The sequence below is a fragment of the Periplaneta americana genome, chromosome 1 (genome assembly GCF_040183065.1).
Source record: "Periplaneta americana isolate PAMFEO1 chromosome 1, P.americana_PAMFEO1_priV1, whole genome shotgun sequence".
In the NCBI taxonomy this organism is placed as follows: Eukaryota; Metazoa; Arthropoda; class Insecta; order Blattodea; family Blattidae; genus Periplaneta; species Periplaneta americana.
In genome coordinates, this window is record NC_091117.1 from 42,605,581 (window position 1) to 42,622,930 (window position 17,350).

Sequence of the window (17,350 nt, forward strand, 5' to 3'; positions counted from 1 at the left end):
CTGTTATTGCCATTGTCATCGCCGTTGCTTCGTTATTGCCGTTATTGACATTGTCATCGCCGTCTCCTTCGTTATCGCCGTTATTACGGTTGTTATCACCATCACCATCGCCATCGTTACATTCATTGTCATTGTCGTCATAGTCATCACAGTCTTCGTTATTGCTGTTATTGCCATTGTCATCGCCGTTGCCTTCGTTATTGCGTTATTGACATTGTCATCGCTGTCTCCTTCGTTATCGCCGTTATTACGGTAGTTATCACCATCGCCATCGTTACATTAATTGTCATTGTCGTCATAGTCATCACAGTCTTCGTTATTGCTGTTATTGCCATTGTCATCGCCGTTGCCTTCGTTATTGCCGTTATTGACATTGTCATCGCTGTCTCCTTCGTTATCGCCGTTATTACGGTAGTTATCACCATCACCATCGCCATCGTTACATTCATTGTCATTGTCGTCATAGTCATCACAGTCTTCGTTATTGCTGTTATTGCCATTGTCATCGCCGTTGCCTTCGTTATTGCCGTTATTAACATTGTCATCGCTGTCTCCTTCGTTATCGCCGTTATTGCGGTAGTTATCACCATCGCCATCGTTACATTAATTGTCATTGTCGTCATAGTCGTCACAGTCTTCGTTATTGCTGTTATTGACATTGTCATCGCCGTTGCCTTCGTTATTGCCGTTATTGACATTGTCATCGCCGTCTCCTTCGTTATCGCCGTTATTGCGGTTGTCATCACCATCTCCATCACCGTTGTCTTCGTTATATCCATTATCGTCGCCATAGTCATCACGTCTTCTTCGTTATTGCCATTGTCATCGCCGTCGCCTTCGTTATCGCCTTTATTGCCGTTGTCATCACCGTTACCTTCGTTATATCCATGGTCATCGTCGCCATAGTCATCACGTCTTCTTCGTTATCGACTTTATTGCCCGTCGCCTTTGTTATCGCTTTTATTGCCATTGTCATCACCGTAGCCGTAGCCATGGTCATCACCATCGCCTTCGTTACAGATATTTCCATCGTCGCCGTAGTCATCATCACCGTCTTCTTCGTTATCGCCTTTATTGGCATTGTCATCAATGTCATCACCATCGTCATTGTAATTTTTGTCGTCATCGCCATATTGTTTTCGTCATTATTGCTATTGTACACTGTCAACACTGATTGCCATTGTCATCACTCATCAACACCATCAATGTTGTAATAATCTCCTTTATTGACATTGACATCACCTTCTTTGGTGTTGTGGCCATCGCCGTCATAATTGTCACATTCAAGTTGTCTTCGTCACTGATGTCCTCATCTTTCTCATAGTCACGGTCTTTATCACGTCAGCAGATCTCACTCTCTCAAGAGTACCAGTTATTCGATAAGACTGTGCAGTTAGTAACACAGCAGAACACGTACGTGCTCGAGTGGAGCACAAGCTTCAGGTGCAGCATTTCTTTGTGGTGCTCTGAGCGTAGGGGGAAATGCAGACCCCGAGAACAGCTGCTGTTTCCATGGTTTCCGACGTCCCCTCCTGAATCTTCGGCGATTTGTCTTGGGCGTACCATTGTAGCAATTGGCCTCGGGAGTGGGCAGCGAGCGGCGAGAGATGTGACGTGGCCTGCTTTATCACGGCGATATCGACAGACGAGGAGGCCGACACGTGTTGGCAAGACATCACCTCATCCAGCAGTTTCCTCGTTCACTCGCTTCTTCGTGTTCATCCGTCATGGGGACGTGGAACTGGCGCTACAGTGGTAATGTACTCAAGTCTCTTCATCTGCATTTTATAAGAGTGTAATTTTTAATGCGTCTGTTGTGAGTGTTCGATGCTTTGAGGTTATGTGACGTCAGTGCATGTAAGCGAGAGAAACGTAAGGATCCGATGGGTGGGTCCGCGTGTGGGAAGAGTGTATTCTTCATGCTCAGATAAGCTGTGTCGTAGCAGCAGCGATACCAGCTTTTAACATTTCGGGAAGGTACACAATCGGGTGGGCCCCACACCTTTTAAAATTATAACGGAAGTAGTTTGTTACTGACCAGCGCAAATGTTACTGTTATTAAATATTTTATACGATCCTAGAATGTCTTGAAACGAATTTTAGCGAAGTGCATTGTCATTGTTTGTGTGAACCGATATGAGGCACAATGATGGGCACTAGAGATGGCCGATATTTCACAAACCGATATTTTGTCACAGGTATTTTTTGTCACAGATAAACCTGTGACTGATGACGCAAAATATCTGTGACAAAATATCGCTATCGAAATCTGCTCCGTATTCAGTACTCTGTGACTGATATTTTCTCCTCTACGTCGTAGGTTTGCGCGTGCGCATGATACAATAATAGCAATCTGGCGGTAGTTTCTCCATCTTATTATAAATGATGTAGTTATTACACGATTCAAATAATAACGCCATTGGTTACCAGTACTTAATCTTGTGTAAAATCCTGTCTGAACAACTGTTTTGTTTTGTAATTATTTTCCAATGTTTTTCCGAATACTTATGTTTCATTAATTTTTATTCTATGACTCAGTATTATAATGTTGATGCACAACTTCAAATAATTTATCCATTATATTATATACAATAAAAAGGATCAATTTTTAAAAATGATCAACTGGTTCAATATCTATAATATAACCTCTTCGCACATGAGGTTAACTTTTGACATGTTATTGTTCAGTTAGATAAGTATTTATTTGTTAATGGTACATGCACATAATTTCTTTGTTGGATTTTCCCATATAAATCACCGATGAGTGGTGTGTATAGAGAAATCATATTCCTATTTCACTGCTCTTCAATATTTCCTGCTAATTTTTATCGGTGTAAATTCATGCATATTGTGCTTACGTATTGATATAAAATATCGGTGTGACAAAATCACCGATAAAAGTCACAGATATTTAATTGTCACAGTTACAGTTGTCACAGATACTTGAAAATATCGTTTAAGCTCATCTCTAATGGACACTGTCTCACTGAAGATCCTCTCTTGGCGCGATCCCTTCCCTTTAGTCGCAAGAGGAAGATGGTTCTACTTAAGGGTGTATTATTAGTTTGTCTGTAAGCCTACTATAATCTCTGTGAAGTTTATTTCTTACTTCTTGCTAGTGGAAAGACGAAAAAACTGTGTTATTTTACGTTAGGCTATATATAGAATCGTTAGATAAATGTGCAGTACAGCTTTCCTCATTTTCTTCTAGAAGATTTGTCATTAAAAACTGGTGTCTTATGATATGTTATCTATTCTCATTTCTTTCGAATAGGTTGAGTTTAAAAACTGGTGACTTTTATGCTACTTAACATTAGTCCTTATAAAACATTAGTTAATTAAAGTATAGCGTTTCTCATTTGCTTCTAGTAGATTGACGTCAAAACTGATTACCTCTTCGTTAGATGAAAGTATAGCTTTTCTAATTTCCTGCTAGTTATCTGATAGATCGACATTAAAAATTTATGCCTTGTCGTATAGGAGATTGACGTTAAAAACTGATTCCTCTTTATAATACAAAGTATCTGCAAATTTTCTAATTTCCTCCTAATATAGTATACTGACATTAAAAACTGGTACTCTTTATAAAACATCGTTAAATAAAAGTGTCTGCCTCTCATTTCCTGGTACTATACTTACATTACAAAATGACATTTCTTTATAAAACATCGTTAAATAGCGAGAGATAAGCATAGCTTTTCTCATTTCCTTCTAGTAGACTGACGTTAAAGACTGATACCTGTTTATGAAACGTCATTATACGTTAAAGATACCTCTTTATAAAAAACATAATTAGATAAAAGTATAGCGTTTCTCATTTCCTTATAGTAGACTGACGTTAAAGACTGATACCTGTTTATAAAACGTCATTATACGTTAAAGACTGATACCTCTTTATAAAACATAATTAGATAAAAGCATAGCGTTTCTCATTTCCTTATAGTAGACTGACGTTAAATACTGATACCTGTTTATAAAACGTCATTATACGTTAAAGACTGATACCTATTTATAACAAACATAATTAGATAAAAGTATAGCTTTTCTCATTTCCTTCTAGTAGACTGACGTTAAAGACTGATACCTGTTTATAAAACGTCATTATACGTTAAAGACTGATACCTCTTTATAAAAAAACATAATTAGATAAAAGTATAGCTTTTCTCATTTCATTCTAGTAGACTGACGTTAAAGACTGATACCTGTTTATAAAACGTCATTATACGTTAAAGATACCTCTTTATAAAAAACATAATTAGATAAAAGTATAGCGTTTCTTATTTCCTTATAGTAGACTGACGTTAAAGACTGATACCTGTTTATAAAACGTCATTATACGTTAAGACTGATACCTCTTTATAACAAACATAATTAGATAAAAGTATAGCTTTTCTCATTTCCTTCTAGTAGACTGACGTTAAAGACTGATACCTGTTTATAAAACGTCATTATACGTTAAAGACTGATACCTCTTTATAAAAAAACATAATTAGATAAAAGTATAGCTTTTCTCATTTCCTTCTAGTAGACTGACGTTAAAGACTGATACCTGTTTATAAAACGTCATTATACGTTAAAGACTGATACCTCTTTATAAAAAACATAATTAGATAAAAGTGTAGCTTTTCTCATTTTCTTCTAGTAGACTGACGTTAAAGACTGATACCTATTTATAAAACTCCATTATACGTTAAAGACTGATACCTCTTTATAAAACATAGCTCTTCTGATTTCCTTCTAATAGATTCGCGTTAAAAACTGTCACTTTACGGTAGGCCCCATAATTTTGTTCTTTTACATTAGTTTTTATGAAACATCATTTAATTTTTTTTCTAGTAAATTGACGTTAAAGACTGATACCTATTTATAAAACTCCATTATACGTTAAAGACTGATACCTCTTTATAAAACATAGCTCTTCTGATTTCCTGCTAATAGATTCGCGTTAAAAACTGTCACTTTATGGTAGGCCCACATAATTTTGTTCTTTTACATTAGTTTTTATGAAACATCATTTAATTTTTTTTCTAGTAAATTGACGTTAAAGACTGATTACGAATGTATAAAACGTCATTAGATATAACTTCTCTCATTTCCTTCTAGTAGGTTGACGTTAAAGACATAACTTACATTTTAATAAAACATCATTAGATAAAAATACAGCTTTTCTCATTTCCTTCTATTGTTTAGTAGATTGACTTTAAAAACTGATACCTCGTCATGAAACATCGTTACAAAAAGTAAAGCTTTTCTCATTTCCTTGTAATAGATTGACTTCAAAAATGGAATCATCTTTATGAAATATCGTTAGATAAAAGTATAGCTTTTCTCATTTCTTTCTAGTGTGCGTGTTCTTACCTATTGATATTGAAACTAATGGTATGCTATCAGTGGTGGATTTTTTGAGTTCGTTCACAAAGGGACTCTGTCATGAAAAGTAAAAATGTTAAATAAACACGTTGAAATTTCAAAATGACGTCCTACACAGTGAGTACGGGTACGGGTACTTACCTCACTTAATAGAACTATCTTAAATTACTTTCACAACGTAGACGACGCCTCAGAGCTTCTCTTCATCAACCACCAATGGTTTTAATCTTCCTCTGTATTATATGTACTTGTCAGTTAAACAGCATCTAATGTTCTGAGTCAGGATTCATTAAGCCAGTTGAAAACGAAAACCTTCCTTCCGTCATGGGGAAACGTAATTGCCATTGCAGTGGTATTGCTGTGACACAGTCTTAATTTCATTTGCATCTTATAAGCTTGTAGTTCTAAATACAATGGTTTATGTCCGTACTTTGTGGTATGTGACGTCGAACTCAATGGTTGAATCACCTTGTGGGGAAATTATATGCTTAATCCTCAAGGCAAAGGTTCGATTACTTAAACTCAGTGATGATTTCAGACTTTTCCCCAGAGCAGGGAGACTGAATGGAGGAGTTATTAAGTCGTAGGACTTGCTGTGTGTTAATTTTTTTCACCTCACATTATTATTATTATTATTATTATTATTATTATTATTATTATTATTATGATACTCGGGAGGAAATTAAACACGAATAAATATGGGAAATGCCTGTTATTATTCGGTCGAAAAGCTTTTATCATCCAGTCTGCTGTCAAAAAATCTGAAAGTTAGAATTTATAAAACAGTTATATTACCGGTTGTTCTTTATGGTTGTGAAACTTGGACTCTCACTTTGAGAGAGGAACATAGGTTAAGGGTGTTTGAGAATAAGGTGCTTAGGAAAATATTTGGGGCTAAGAGGGATGACGTTACAGGAGAATGGAGAAAGTTACACAACACAGAACTGCACGCATTGTATTCTTCACCTGACGTAATTAGGAACATTAAATCCAGACGTTTGAGATGGACAGGGCATGTAGCACGTATGGGCGAATCCAGAAATGCATATAGAGTGTTAGTTGGGAGGCCGGAGGGGAAAAGACCTTTAGGGAGGCCGAGACGTAGATGTTATGTTTTATTTAACGACGCTCGCAACTGCAGAGGTTATATCAGCGTCGCCGGATGTGCCGGAATTTTGTCCCGCAGGAGTTCTTTTACATGCCAGTAAATCTACTGACATGAGCCTGTCGCATTTAAGCACACTTAAATGCCATCGACCTGGCCCGGGATCGAACCCGCAACCTTGGGCATAGAAGGCCAGCGCTATACCAACTCGCCAACCAGGTCGACCCGAGACGTAGATGGGAAGATAATATTAAAATGGATTTGAGGGAGGTGGGATATGATGATAGAGAATGGATTTATCTTGCTCAGGATAGGGACCAATGGCGTGCTTATGTGAGGGCGGCAATGAACCTCCGGGTTCCTTAAAAGCCAGTATTATTATTATTATTATTATTATTATTATTATTATTATTATTATTATTATTATTATTATTATTATTATTATTATTATTATTATTATTATTATTATTATTCAAATCAGAAATTAGGCACTTTGCCAGTTCCGTCCTTACACATTATTATTATTATTATTATTATTATTATTATTATTATTACTACTACTACTACTACTACTACTACTAGATTTATTTACATCATTATTCTAAATAATTTCGAGGGAAAATTGTTCCGGGGCCGGGTATCGAACCCGGGACCTTGGTTAAACCTACCAACGCTCTCCCAACTGAGCTACCCGGGAACTCTACCAGACACCGATCCAATTTTCCCTCTATATCCACAGACCTCAAAGTGGACTGACAACCGTCAAGCAACCAACATTGAGTGCACACTAACTCTGTGTGACTTAAATTGTGGTTTTCTGTTAACGAACAGTGACGTGTATTATGCAAATCAAGCTTTCAGGTATAACTCCTTGTAAAGTTGATACGAAGGTCCCGGGTTAGATACTTGGCCCCGGAACAATTTTTCCCTCGAAATTATTCAAATCAACTTTACAGGGAGTTATACCTGAAAGCTTGATCTGCATCATTATTCTATTTATGTTCATACTGCTGATTCATACATCGCGAGTATATTGTCTAATTACCATCTCAGTTTAGGTGGTTAATCTTGCGTACAGTAAGCAGCAGAAGTGGGAGAGTTCAACGTGATGTGTAGGTGTTTTGCTTGTAGCGGGGAAACTGTACGTTTCCGGACATGAGTTCCTATGCAAAACTTAACCATCTTGGTTCTCCTACAAGCCCTCAGTCTGTAATGAGAATTTAGACACACTCTGTATAGCACGGAATATAGGCCTATTACGCTACTTTCTAATTTATTATTATTCTCTTAGCTACTCATTTTTACTATTTTTATCATTGGTATTCTTTAATATTTATTTATGTATAAAATACGCAAAATAAGGCTTTAGCGGACGAATTCAATGTTCTTTGACGAGGCGTAAGACGAGTTCAAAATACGGGATGAGTTCACTAAAGGTTTTGCTTAAGTGGTGCATACAATAATTTTTAGTAAAAGCTAAAGGTTGCCATGACGACTTTTGCGGCGTAGCTAGGCCGCTAAAGTTCAATTTTTTGGATTGATAACAGTCCGAAAAACAACTATTTTTATACAGCATGTATTAAAAATTTAATTTTTAAATAATGACGTTATACACATTGCGTTATTTAAATTAACAATAATAATAATAATAATAATAATAATAATAATAATAATAATAATAATAATAATCTGTAGCGCCACAGCCCTTGAAGAGCCCAGACCGACCAGTCGGCTGCTGGTTTCACGTTCACATGCCGAAGAAGAGGTGGGAAGGAACTGGCCACTCTACTCCATTATCTCCCGGCCTAGTTGCCTCATGAGTGGTGCCTTCTTGGTATCACTTGTGAGGTTTAGACCTGTCTTCGGACAGTTGACCAACAACAACACACCCTTTAGGAAGTCAATATAAGTGTCTTTTAGTTTCATGTTGGTGTATCAAAGAAACTAAGTGTTTCTAGATTCACGTTTATATAAACTTTTTTAAAAATGATTATTTGATGGGAATACGTCCCTAGAATATTTGACATTGTTTAAATACACCCTATATTTTGATTATAATTAGTTTAAAATTGTAAATATTGATATATTTTTATTTATTTCTTTGGATTAAATTTTTGTTTGTTACATTTCTTGGCTTAGTTCTGTATTTAGATATTATTTTATTAGAAATAACTTTATTAATTTTATTGAACAAGATATATGAGTTTAATTTGTTACTCTGTTATAATACTGTAGCTGGCATGTGTACTTTATGTTGATATACATTTATAATGTACCTCTGATTATATCTGCAGTGCTTGGGAAAAGTGACACAAGTCAGTTTCCACAAACCTTTTTTGATAATTTATTGACAACTTACGGAACATCTGCTAGCTTCGAAAAAAATACATAAGTATTTCTCCCATTACAATAATTCATACAGAAAAAAATCAAATCGACATAAACCAGTGTAAGTTGTCAATAAATTATCAAAAAAGGTTTGTGGAAACTGACTTATGTCACTTTTCCCAAGCACTGCAGATATGCTAATTTATGTGGAGGAACAGGTATTGTTTTAAACTGACATTTCTGACATATCAAGGGATTCGTTCAATTTCATATTCAGCATCTTGAATTTTATTTTTATTTTATTGGGTTATTTTACGACGCTGAAAAAAACCTCAACCAGGTAAATTGCCCCGACCGGGATTCGAACCCGGGCCACCTGGTTTCGCGGCCAGAAGCGCTGACCGTTACTCCACAGGTGTGGACCAGCATCTTGAAGTTAGACGTCTCATAAATAAATTAAAGTTGAAGTTTAGATGTGCCCAAAATCCTCAGAGCTGGGAATTCTCTTCCCCGGACGACACTTAAATTCATCACCTCTTATTCGTCTTTTCTAGTCGCAAGAGGAACTTAAAGAGATGGAAAATTATTTAAGTTTTACCTGGTAGCCATGTATTATGTCGTTTATCAAGTATCTCTAGTGGTCACATCCGAAGAAATGGACAGATATGTTAGGAATGTATAAGAATTATCTCCCTCATTGATATTTTTGTATCAGCCTCAGACAGAAAAGATAGACCAAAAGCACTTTGAGACGAATGGGAGTAAACCTGATGGCGTGAGCTGAAATTGTGTATCTTCGTGATTATAACAATGAATTGTGGTTATGGTTATAATAATATCTCTGTACGATTTTCTCTTTTCTCCAAATGGCCATAGAAATGTATCTAGCGTTGTTAAATTATATCTAACGGGATGAGGCCTATATCATGAGTGAATATATAATAGGATGCGAAACTTGCAGAGTTTCCCGTAACACATACTACAGGCGCTGTTGTAGAAATTGATCTTGCTGCCACCTGTTGGGAGGAGGGGCGTCATTACATCTAGCAGCGCACCAAGTAGCGAAAAGAGTAACTAATTACTCCATGCATTTAGCAGCGCACCTGGTGACGAAAATGTTAAACTGTGCAGAAAGTATTCCCTCCCACCCTCATCGATATTCAAAACTAACCCAATTTAAAATAAAACATTTACATTTTTATTCCTCACAGCATCTTCTACTGAAAATTCTTACCGGAGCCAACAGGAAGATAAAAGAGACGTTCTATTTTACACTACCCAACTAAAATATAACCAGACAGAGACAAAAAAATAAAGCAAAAGGTTAGATAATTGGGATTGTATTCTTTGGGTATTTATTGTACAGCACAATGGAAAAGTCTGCAAGAACTACTTACATAGTTCAATTTATTATATTACTATTACTTTACAATATATTCAACAACACTATTTTTACAACGTCCATAAACATCACTGTTTAACATACAATCCTTATACACACGTAGTATCACTTTATGTTCACTTTCTAGCAAGTTTCTGTCTGACATCTTGTCTCTTCGAGCAATATCTCGAACGGATAAATAGAGAACTCTGGGTAATGTACCCAACACGTAGTTCTAATGTTCACCACCTACGACGTTGGGCGCTGATCATCTTATTTCAGCCTCCCGCCGCCAGATGGTGCTGACCGCAGTTTCGCATCCTATTATATATTTATCCATGCCTATATGATGAGTTAACAGTGAAGAGAGTTAAGGAGAAACGAGGAGATACGCAGATCGCGGTCTGTTTTTATCATTTCTTTATATTTAACTAATAATTTTACTCCCAATACCCAAACCGGTTAAATGTCGTTAATGTATATGTTACTACATTAAATGATAGTTTGGCAATGAAGGGAGGAAGTTAGGAAGAAACGAGGAGGTATGCAGATTGTGGTCTTGCCTCGCAAGCAAACATTTTCATGGGGGCAGATAAAGTTATTTTTTTTCTTCCAGTATGTTAAATAATGTCAAAACAAGTGCTTATACAAATTTTGGCCACTGGAGAGCAATTGAAGGATTCAGAGCCATAGTGAGCCAAGCGCCATTTTTTAAAAACGGAGAAAGTAAGGGTTAAAGTTAAGTGAATGCTGTAGTTTAATGAAGATTGACATATAATTTAGTTTTAATGTGTATACTTTATATTACTTGCTATATGTTTCCATTGAATTATGGTAATAACTTAATTTTAACCCTTGTTTTCTACTGTTTTAGTAAATGGCACTTGGCCCACTATGGTTCTGAACCCTTCAATTACGAGGGCTGTAAAAAATAAGTTTCCCTGACGCTATTTTCAGAAAGAAAACACAAATTCATGAACAAATTTATTGCAACAGATACAGCAATTATTGAGCTATTTTTCAACATATTCCCCATCGGAATTGAGACATTTGTCATACCGTGAAATCAACTTTTGTATCCCTGTGTCGTAGAAATCTGCCGCCTGGGAAAATAGCTCAACAGTTGTTTTATCTGTTCCAATAAAATTTTCCAATGAAATTGTGTTTTCTTTCTGTAAACGGCCCCAGGGAAACTTATTTTTACGGCCCTCGTAATTGTGCTCGAGTAGCCAAATTTTGTGTGAGCACTTGTTTTGACATTATTAACATGGTGGAAGAAAAAAATAACTTTTTTATCCGCCCCCATGAGAATGTTTGCTTGTCAGTTCTTTATAGCACAGTCTACTATATACAGTCACGAAGCTTGAGTTTTGAGGGTGCTAGAAACAATAGACTGTGACGGTTCTATTTTGCATTGCCTGTAATGAGGCTATAGTAGCGATCCTAGTGGTGAGCAACTATCTAATGTTTGCATATTTACTACGTATTGAGCTTCGCGACTGTATATACTAGACTGTGTTTATAGTTTCATTGACAGTTCCAAACAATAGTTTTATTCCAAACAACCATATCACTTTATCAAGCGTAGCGAACTAGAGATTAAGTAGGCTATTAGATTGACAAGGAAGGAGTTACGAGGAAACAAGGAAGTATGCGGATTCTGATTTGTGTGGAAAGTTCAGGAAAATGTGGAATTGGAATAGTGACGGTGTATGTGAATATAAATGCAGCTGCACAGAGAACAAATTCCCTGTCGGGAAAGAGGGAATGTATTTTTCTTGTCCTATACTGACTCATTTGTGTTGGCTTCACGTTTCAGGTGTCCTTCAAGCTGTTTTGCTTACTGTAGAACATACGAAAGAGAATGAAAGAAATGAGGGTTCATTATTGAAAATAATTAGGTTATGATGGTATTGCAATAACGTATATATTATAATACATGAATTCCGGTGTAAATCATTGCGCGTTTTAACATTTTTACGTGAAAATCCTTAGCTTCTAAATCAGGTGGTAGCACATTTCTGTGCAAGGCCAACTTGGATGTGTTTCCCAACAGGGAAGATGAGATTTACTTCGCTACAGTACTGAATGGATGTGTTCCGTGTTGTATTAAGCTGTGGTCTTTCTCCGTGTCGACCACATTGTAATTGTGAAATTGAGACAGTGGAACCAGACATGGCCTACTTTAATGCATAATTCAGTAAAGACATGGAAATGACTTTGCTTCTAGTAAATACATGGTAATAGGTTTTCCTTATTCCTCATGATAAAGTAGCTTCACCACAGTACTGGCAATAGTAAGATGATGACAATAATACTAATAGTAATAATAATAATAATAATAACAATAATAATAATAATAATAATAATAATAATAATAAAAGATCTATAGTACAGTCTGTATTCAAAATATTTAGATACAGTAGAGAGTTTTATTTCGCATTAGGTGATTTGTTTTTCCACTCTCCAATTGTATTGTATTTATTTAGATTCCATGGTATTTGTTTTTAAATACAGATCTAAAGACTTTTTTTCATTTCTTTCCCCTTTTCGTTTCTCTTTTTTCTGTTTTCCTCTTTCTTAAACTAGTACGTACACAACACACATGCCCAAGGCGGGACTCGAACCCACAACCTTTCGGACCAAGCGATAGAGACGTGTCGTGCCCTTACCGCTTGAGCCATCCAGGCCGGCTGGCATTCGTACATCACTTCATAGCTGGAATATGGAACATGTCAACAAAAAATTTTAATAGTACTATAAAGTCTTAATTCTGTGGCCGGGAGGAAAAAGGTCTTAAGTAAAAATTGTATACTTTTCAGGAGAGCAGTAGAAAGATTGAAATCGGTGTCAATTATAGAGTTTTTTCAATTAAGAGGTTTTTCGTGGATATTATTTGTTTATATTTCTTCTAAAATAGGTAATGTTGCTCATTTAACAATTTTCTTAATTATTTCCAAAAATAGGCGCACTTAAGCCCTTTTAGGACTAGAAGCCAAACGGAGTAGAAGGGACTATTAAACATAAGACCTTTTTCATGTAAAAATAAATGAGAAATGTAAAATATTAGGAATGCAAAATGGGTCTTAAGCAATTATAGGACTGTTTACCCTGATGCTTAAAGTTTTAAAAGGAAAGGGCATCAGTATGTAATAAAATGGCTAAAATACAAGTTAGACCTTTTTAATAGGGAAGCATGGAAAGTAAACATGTGATGGTTTGTAAGGAATAAAGTATTAAATATTCTTAAGTCCTTTATTCTGTGTGTACTCGATTCAAAAAGTACTTAGGACATTTGGTAACGCCCTATAAATCCAGTCAGGAGTCTTATTTGACTTTAGCCGTTTTACCAGATTGTAGAGAATTGTTTCCGCTTTCAGAATATATAAAAATCTCATTTTCACAAAAAATTGACTTAAGACCTTTTTCCTCCCGACCACAGAATTATAGCCACAGTGTAGTTGAAATATACAAGATGGAAGTGAAATAACCTTGCAGATTGAAAGGGACGATAGGGTACTCTGAAATGAATAGAAAATCTATATTACGTTTTGTGATTAAATGCACGATTAATTAGAAAATTAAGTTTGAAGTTTCAGCAGTCCGGAAATATCGCCGCTAACAACCTCTACTTCTGATACAGATGTAAGAGGTCAACGAACTCGGTGTGTCTCGGTAGGTGAGCTGCTCTTTACCAAGACATTGCCACTTGCTCGCATCTTGCAGTGGTTTGAATTTAGAGGTTTTTAAAATTAAATTTACACGAAAACCGTGCAATCTATTGAAATACGCAAGAGGAATAAATTATTCTTTATTAGATTTCCTATCGATATGGATAAAAAATCACGATCCTACTCGCAATAGTTACCGAATAAGAAATTGTTAAACATTTTGGGGGGGGGGGGGAAAATTCCGAAAACTATAAACTTTCCAGCAGTATGATATTATAGTTTTTTGTTACATACAACATGAATTATTTTACTTCCATTCTGCATATAGTTAATATTTCTAACATTGAGGAATAACGATGTATATTCAAGCAAATAACACCGCCAAAATTTTCACTTTCCTCGAAAACGCAATAGCTATAGTAGAACCTCTATTGTCCGTTCTAATGAAGGGGATGGACTGAACGGTTAATCGAAAAAATCGGATAATTCGTACCATGAAAGATTTTGTAATTTCCTCCATGGTCTTGTATTTAACTCGCTATGCAGTGTATCAGAAGTTCACTAATTGAAGTCTGGTTGTCAACGACGGGTTTTTAAGGGGCAAGGAAGTCCTTTGTAATGACTGTCTCAGGAAAGATAGGAATAAAATAGGTCTCATGTTGTAGATTTACATACCTTTTTACACTTTATCCTTGTTTTTTTTTTTTTTATTAAATCACGCAGTTGTAACTCCAATCTCGTATTCTGATGCGAGATGAGCCACAGTTTCTCTTTCTCAAACCATTCAATTATTTCCATTTTTTTATACTTAGCACTACACGTTGACATTTTATATACATGGAAGACATTTTATATACAAGTTATATAATAGAACGGCAATTCGAACAGTAGACAATGCTGCAAATCTAGTCTTTCAGGTAAAGCTCCCTGTAAAGCAGATTTGAATAATTTCAAGGGAAAAATTGTTCCGGGGCCGGGTATCGATCCTGGGACCTCTGGTTGAACGTACCAGCGCTCTTACCAACTGAGCTACCCGGGAACTCCACCCGACACCGTCTCAAGTCACACAGATTGTGTGCGCTCGATGTGGGTCTCTGGCGTTTCGTCAGCCCACGCGAGTTGTGTGGATATAAAGGGAAACGTTGAGACGGTGTCGGGTGGAGTTCCCGGGTAGCTCAGTTGGTAAGAGCGCTGGTACGTTCAACCAGAGGTCCCGGGATCGATACCCGGCCCCGGAACAATTTTTCCCTTGAAATTATTCAGTAGACAATGCTGTTTAACGAAAATGGCTTGTAATAACATTCTTTAGCAAAAACATATGCATAACCCCAATAATATGATGTACAAAACAGTACTTCATATAAGTTATTTATTTCTGAAGAAAAAAAAAAGAGCGAGAAATAGTCGGATAATCCGCCAATCGGTTAATAGGGTGACGGATAATCGAGGTTCTACTGTAATTCAACAGTTCAGCTTCTAACTGCAAACTAACGCATTCCCACAAAAGAGAATTACAGTGCGTAGTAATTTGGAAGGCTTCCGGTAAAATAAACTCGTCTCAGGTTGTATATCACACTATCATATTTGTACTCCTCTTTCGTATTTGTAACACTTCCTCTAATAATAGTAATAAAAGGAAATTGATAGAAAATGCATTGTAGGGATTTGCGAGCTAGCAAGCAGGTAGCCTTGACATTTTGCCAATTTACAGTGACTACCTTAGTTGCTGCAAAATTGTGTGAGAAATTGTCATTTGCAAGTGACCCCGTTTTTATTTTTGTATTATGAATACACTGCGGTTTCTGCCCAACACGTGCATTTCGCTGCAAGTACGCCTTTCCTTTGTTTAACTATTTCCCTGTTTACTTATTTAAATATTCCGAGTTTCTTCGACTTTTCCAGACTTGAGATTTAAAGTGAAGCACTATGCACGCCTCTTTGACACGCAAGTTCCCCTTTCTCGACCCTCAACCCCTCAATCCAATTGACGTGCAGTAACTAGGACGAAACCAGGCGTCGCGTCTTTTTACCCACGAATCTCACTGTCAGACTGTAACAGAGCTGTAAGGACGTAAAACTCGTAGATAATCCTGCATAAGCTTCTAGGTTATATAGCGCCGATGCATTTGGTGATAGCGAGATGGTATTTGGCGAGATGAGGCCAAGGATTCGCCATAGATTATCTGACATTAGCCCTACAGTTGGGGAAAACTTCGGAAAAAGCCCATCCAGATAAACAGCCCAAGCTGGAATCGAACCCGTGCCCGAGCGCAACCCCGGATCGACAGGCAAGCGTCTTAGTCGACTGAGCTACGCCGGTTGCTGAGTATAGTTAAATGTTCAAGTTATAATGCAAGTTTAGTCGAATACAGTAATTAAAATGTTATATTCGCAGGAGTATTATAAAATTCTTCAAGACTGTAAAAATGATTTTGTATGAGCACCGATATAATACAGTTTAACAGAGTGGTCTCGGTAGGTATCATGTTAAACATGTTAATGGGAGAAATTTTTAAACAGTTATTACTTTTGGATAATCTAGATTTCTAGTACATGGCACAACAAGATGATGATTAGTTCTTGTACGAGTAGAATAACGGTCTAGGCCTATACCGGAATTCCCATTGAAATAATTTAAATTGTTTTTTAATTTTGAACAAGCAATGAAATATGTTTAAGTTAATAACTGTAGTTGTGCCTTCAATAATATATGCTTACAATGATTGCTATAACAGAAATAGTAGCCATCGGCGTAGTTCAGTCGGCTGAGGCGCTTGCCTGCTGATCCGTAGTTGCACTAGAGCTTGGGTTCGATTTTCGCTTGGGCTGATTACCTTGTTGGGTTTTTCCGAGGTTTTTCCAACCGTTAGGCGAATGTCAGGTAGTCTATGACGAATCCTTGGTCTCATCTCGCTTTCACCAATCCCATCGACGCTATATAACCGAGTAGTTGATACAGCGTCGTCAAATAACCAACTAAAAAACAAATAGTAAGAATTCGAATAGCCTTGTTTTGTAAAATACGTATTTTCGATACAGTAATATTATGTCCTTTATGAGAATGTCTGTCATAGGACGTCATACTATGAAAAAAGCATATTAGGCAGATTTTAGAAATTGTTTAGACACTAACAGACGGTTTCACCAAGCTTCTTTAAATCAGCACAAACGACTTGTCAACAAATGGATCGTTTAATTTTAACGGGATCTTTAAAAGTTGACTGTTTCACCAAGCCTCGTATCTTTAAAATTAACAGGCGTTTACTAACGAGGGGATTTTGTACTTGTATCTTGCATGTTTTGTTTTTCATACGACCATGGCTTCGAAATCGCGAATTTCATTGGTTACATATGATCATGGCTGACTTTGTTTGGCATGAGGAAACAATCATAGGCAAACGGGTAAGAGGCAGTATTTTAAGAACATCTTCCTAAATACAGTATGTTGTCACACCGCAATTAAAAAAAAAAGACAGCTGCTTCTAAATGTAAATA

The 17,350-nt window shown here is 36.5% G+C and overlaps 1 protein-coding gene across 3 annotated transcripts in view; it reads left to right on the forward strand.

The window, feature by feature from the left end:
• Positions 1–1,427: 1,427 nt before the first annotated feature.
• LOC138694924 (uncharacterized) overlaps positions 1,428–17,350 on the forward strand; it is a 102,885-nt gene continuing 86,962 nt past the window's right edge. For 2 of the 3 annotated variants that reach the window (XM_069819118.1, XM_069819138.1), the window contains exon 1: positions 1,428–1,755. In XM_069819118.1, coding sequence (XP_069675219.1) covers positions 1,728–1,755 — 28 coding nt within the window. In that variant the 5' untranslated portion in view covers positions 1,428–1,727. The remainder of the gene's footprint in view (positions 1,756–17,350) is intronic. The other variant, XM_069819129.1, reaches the window with a different exon arrangement.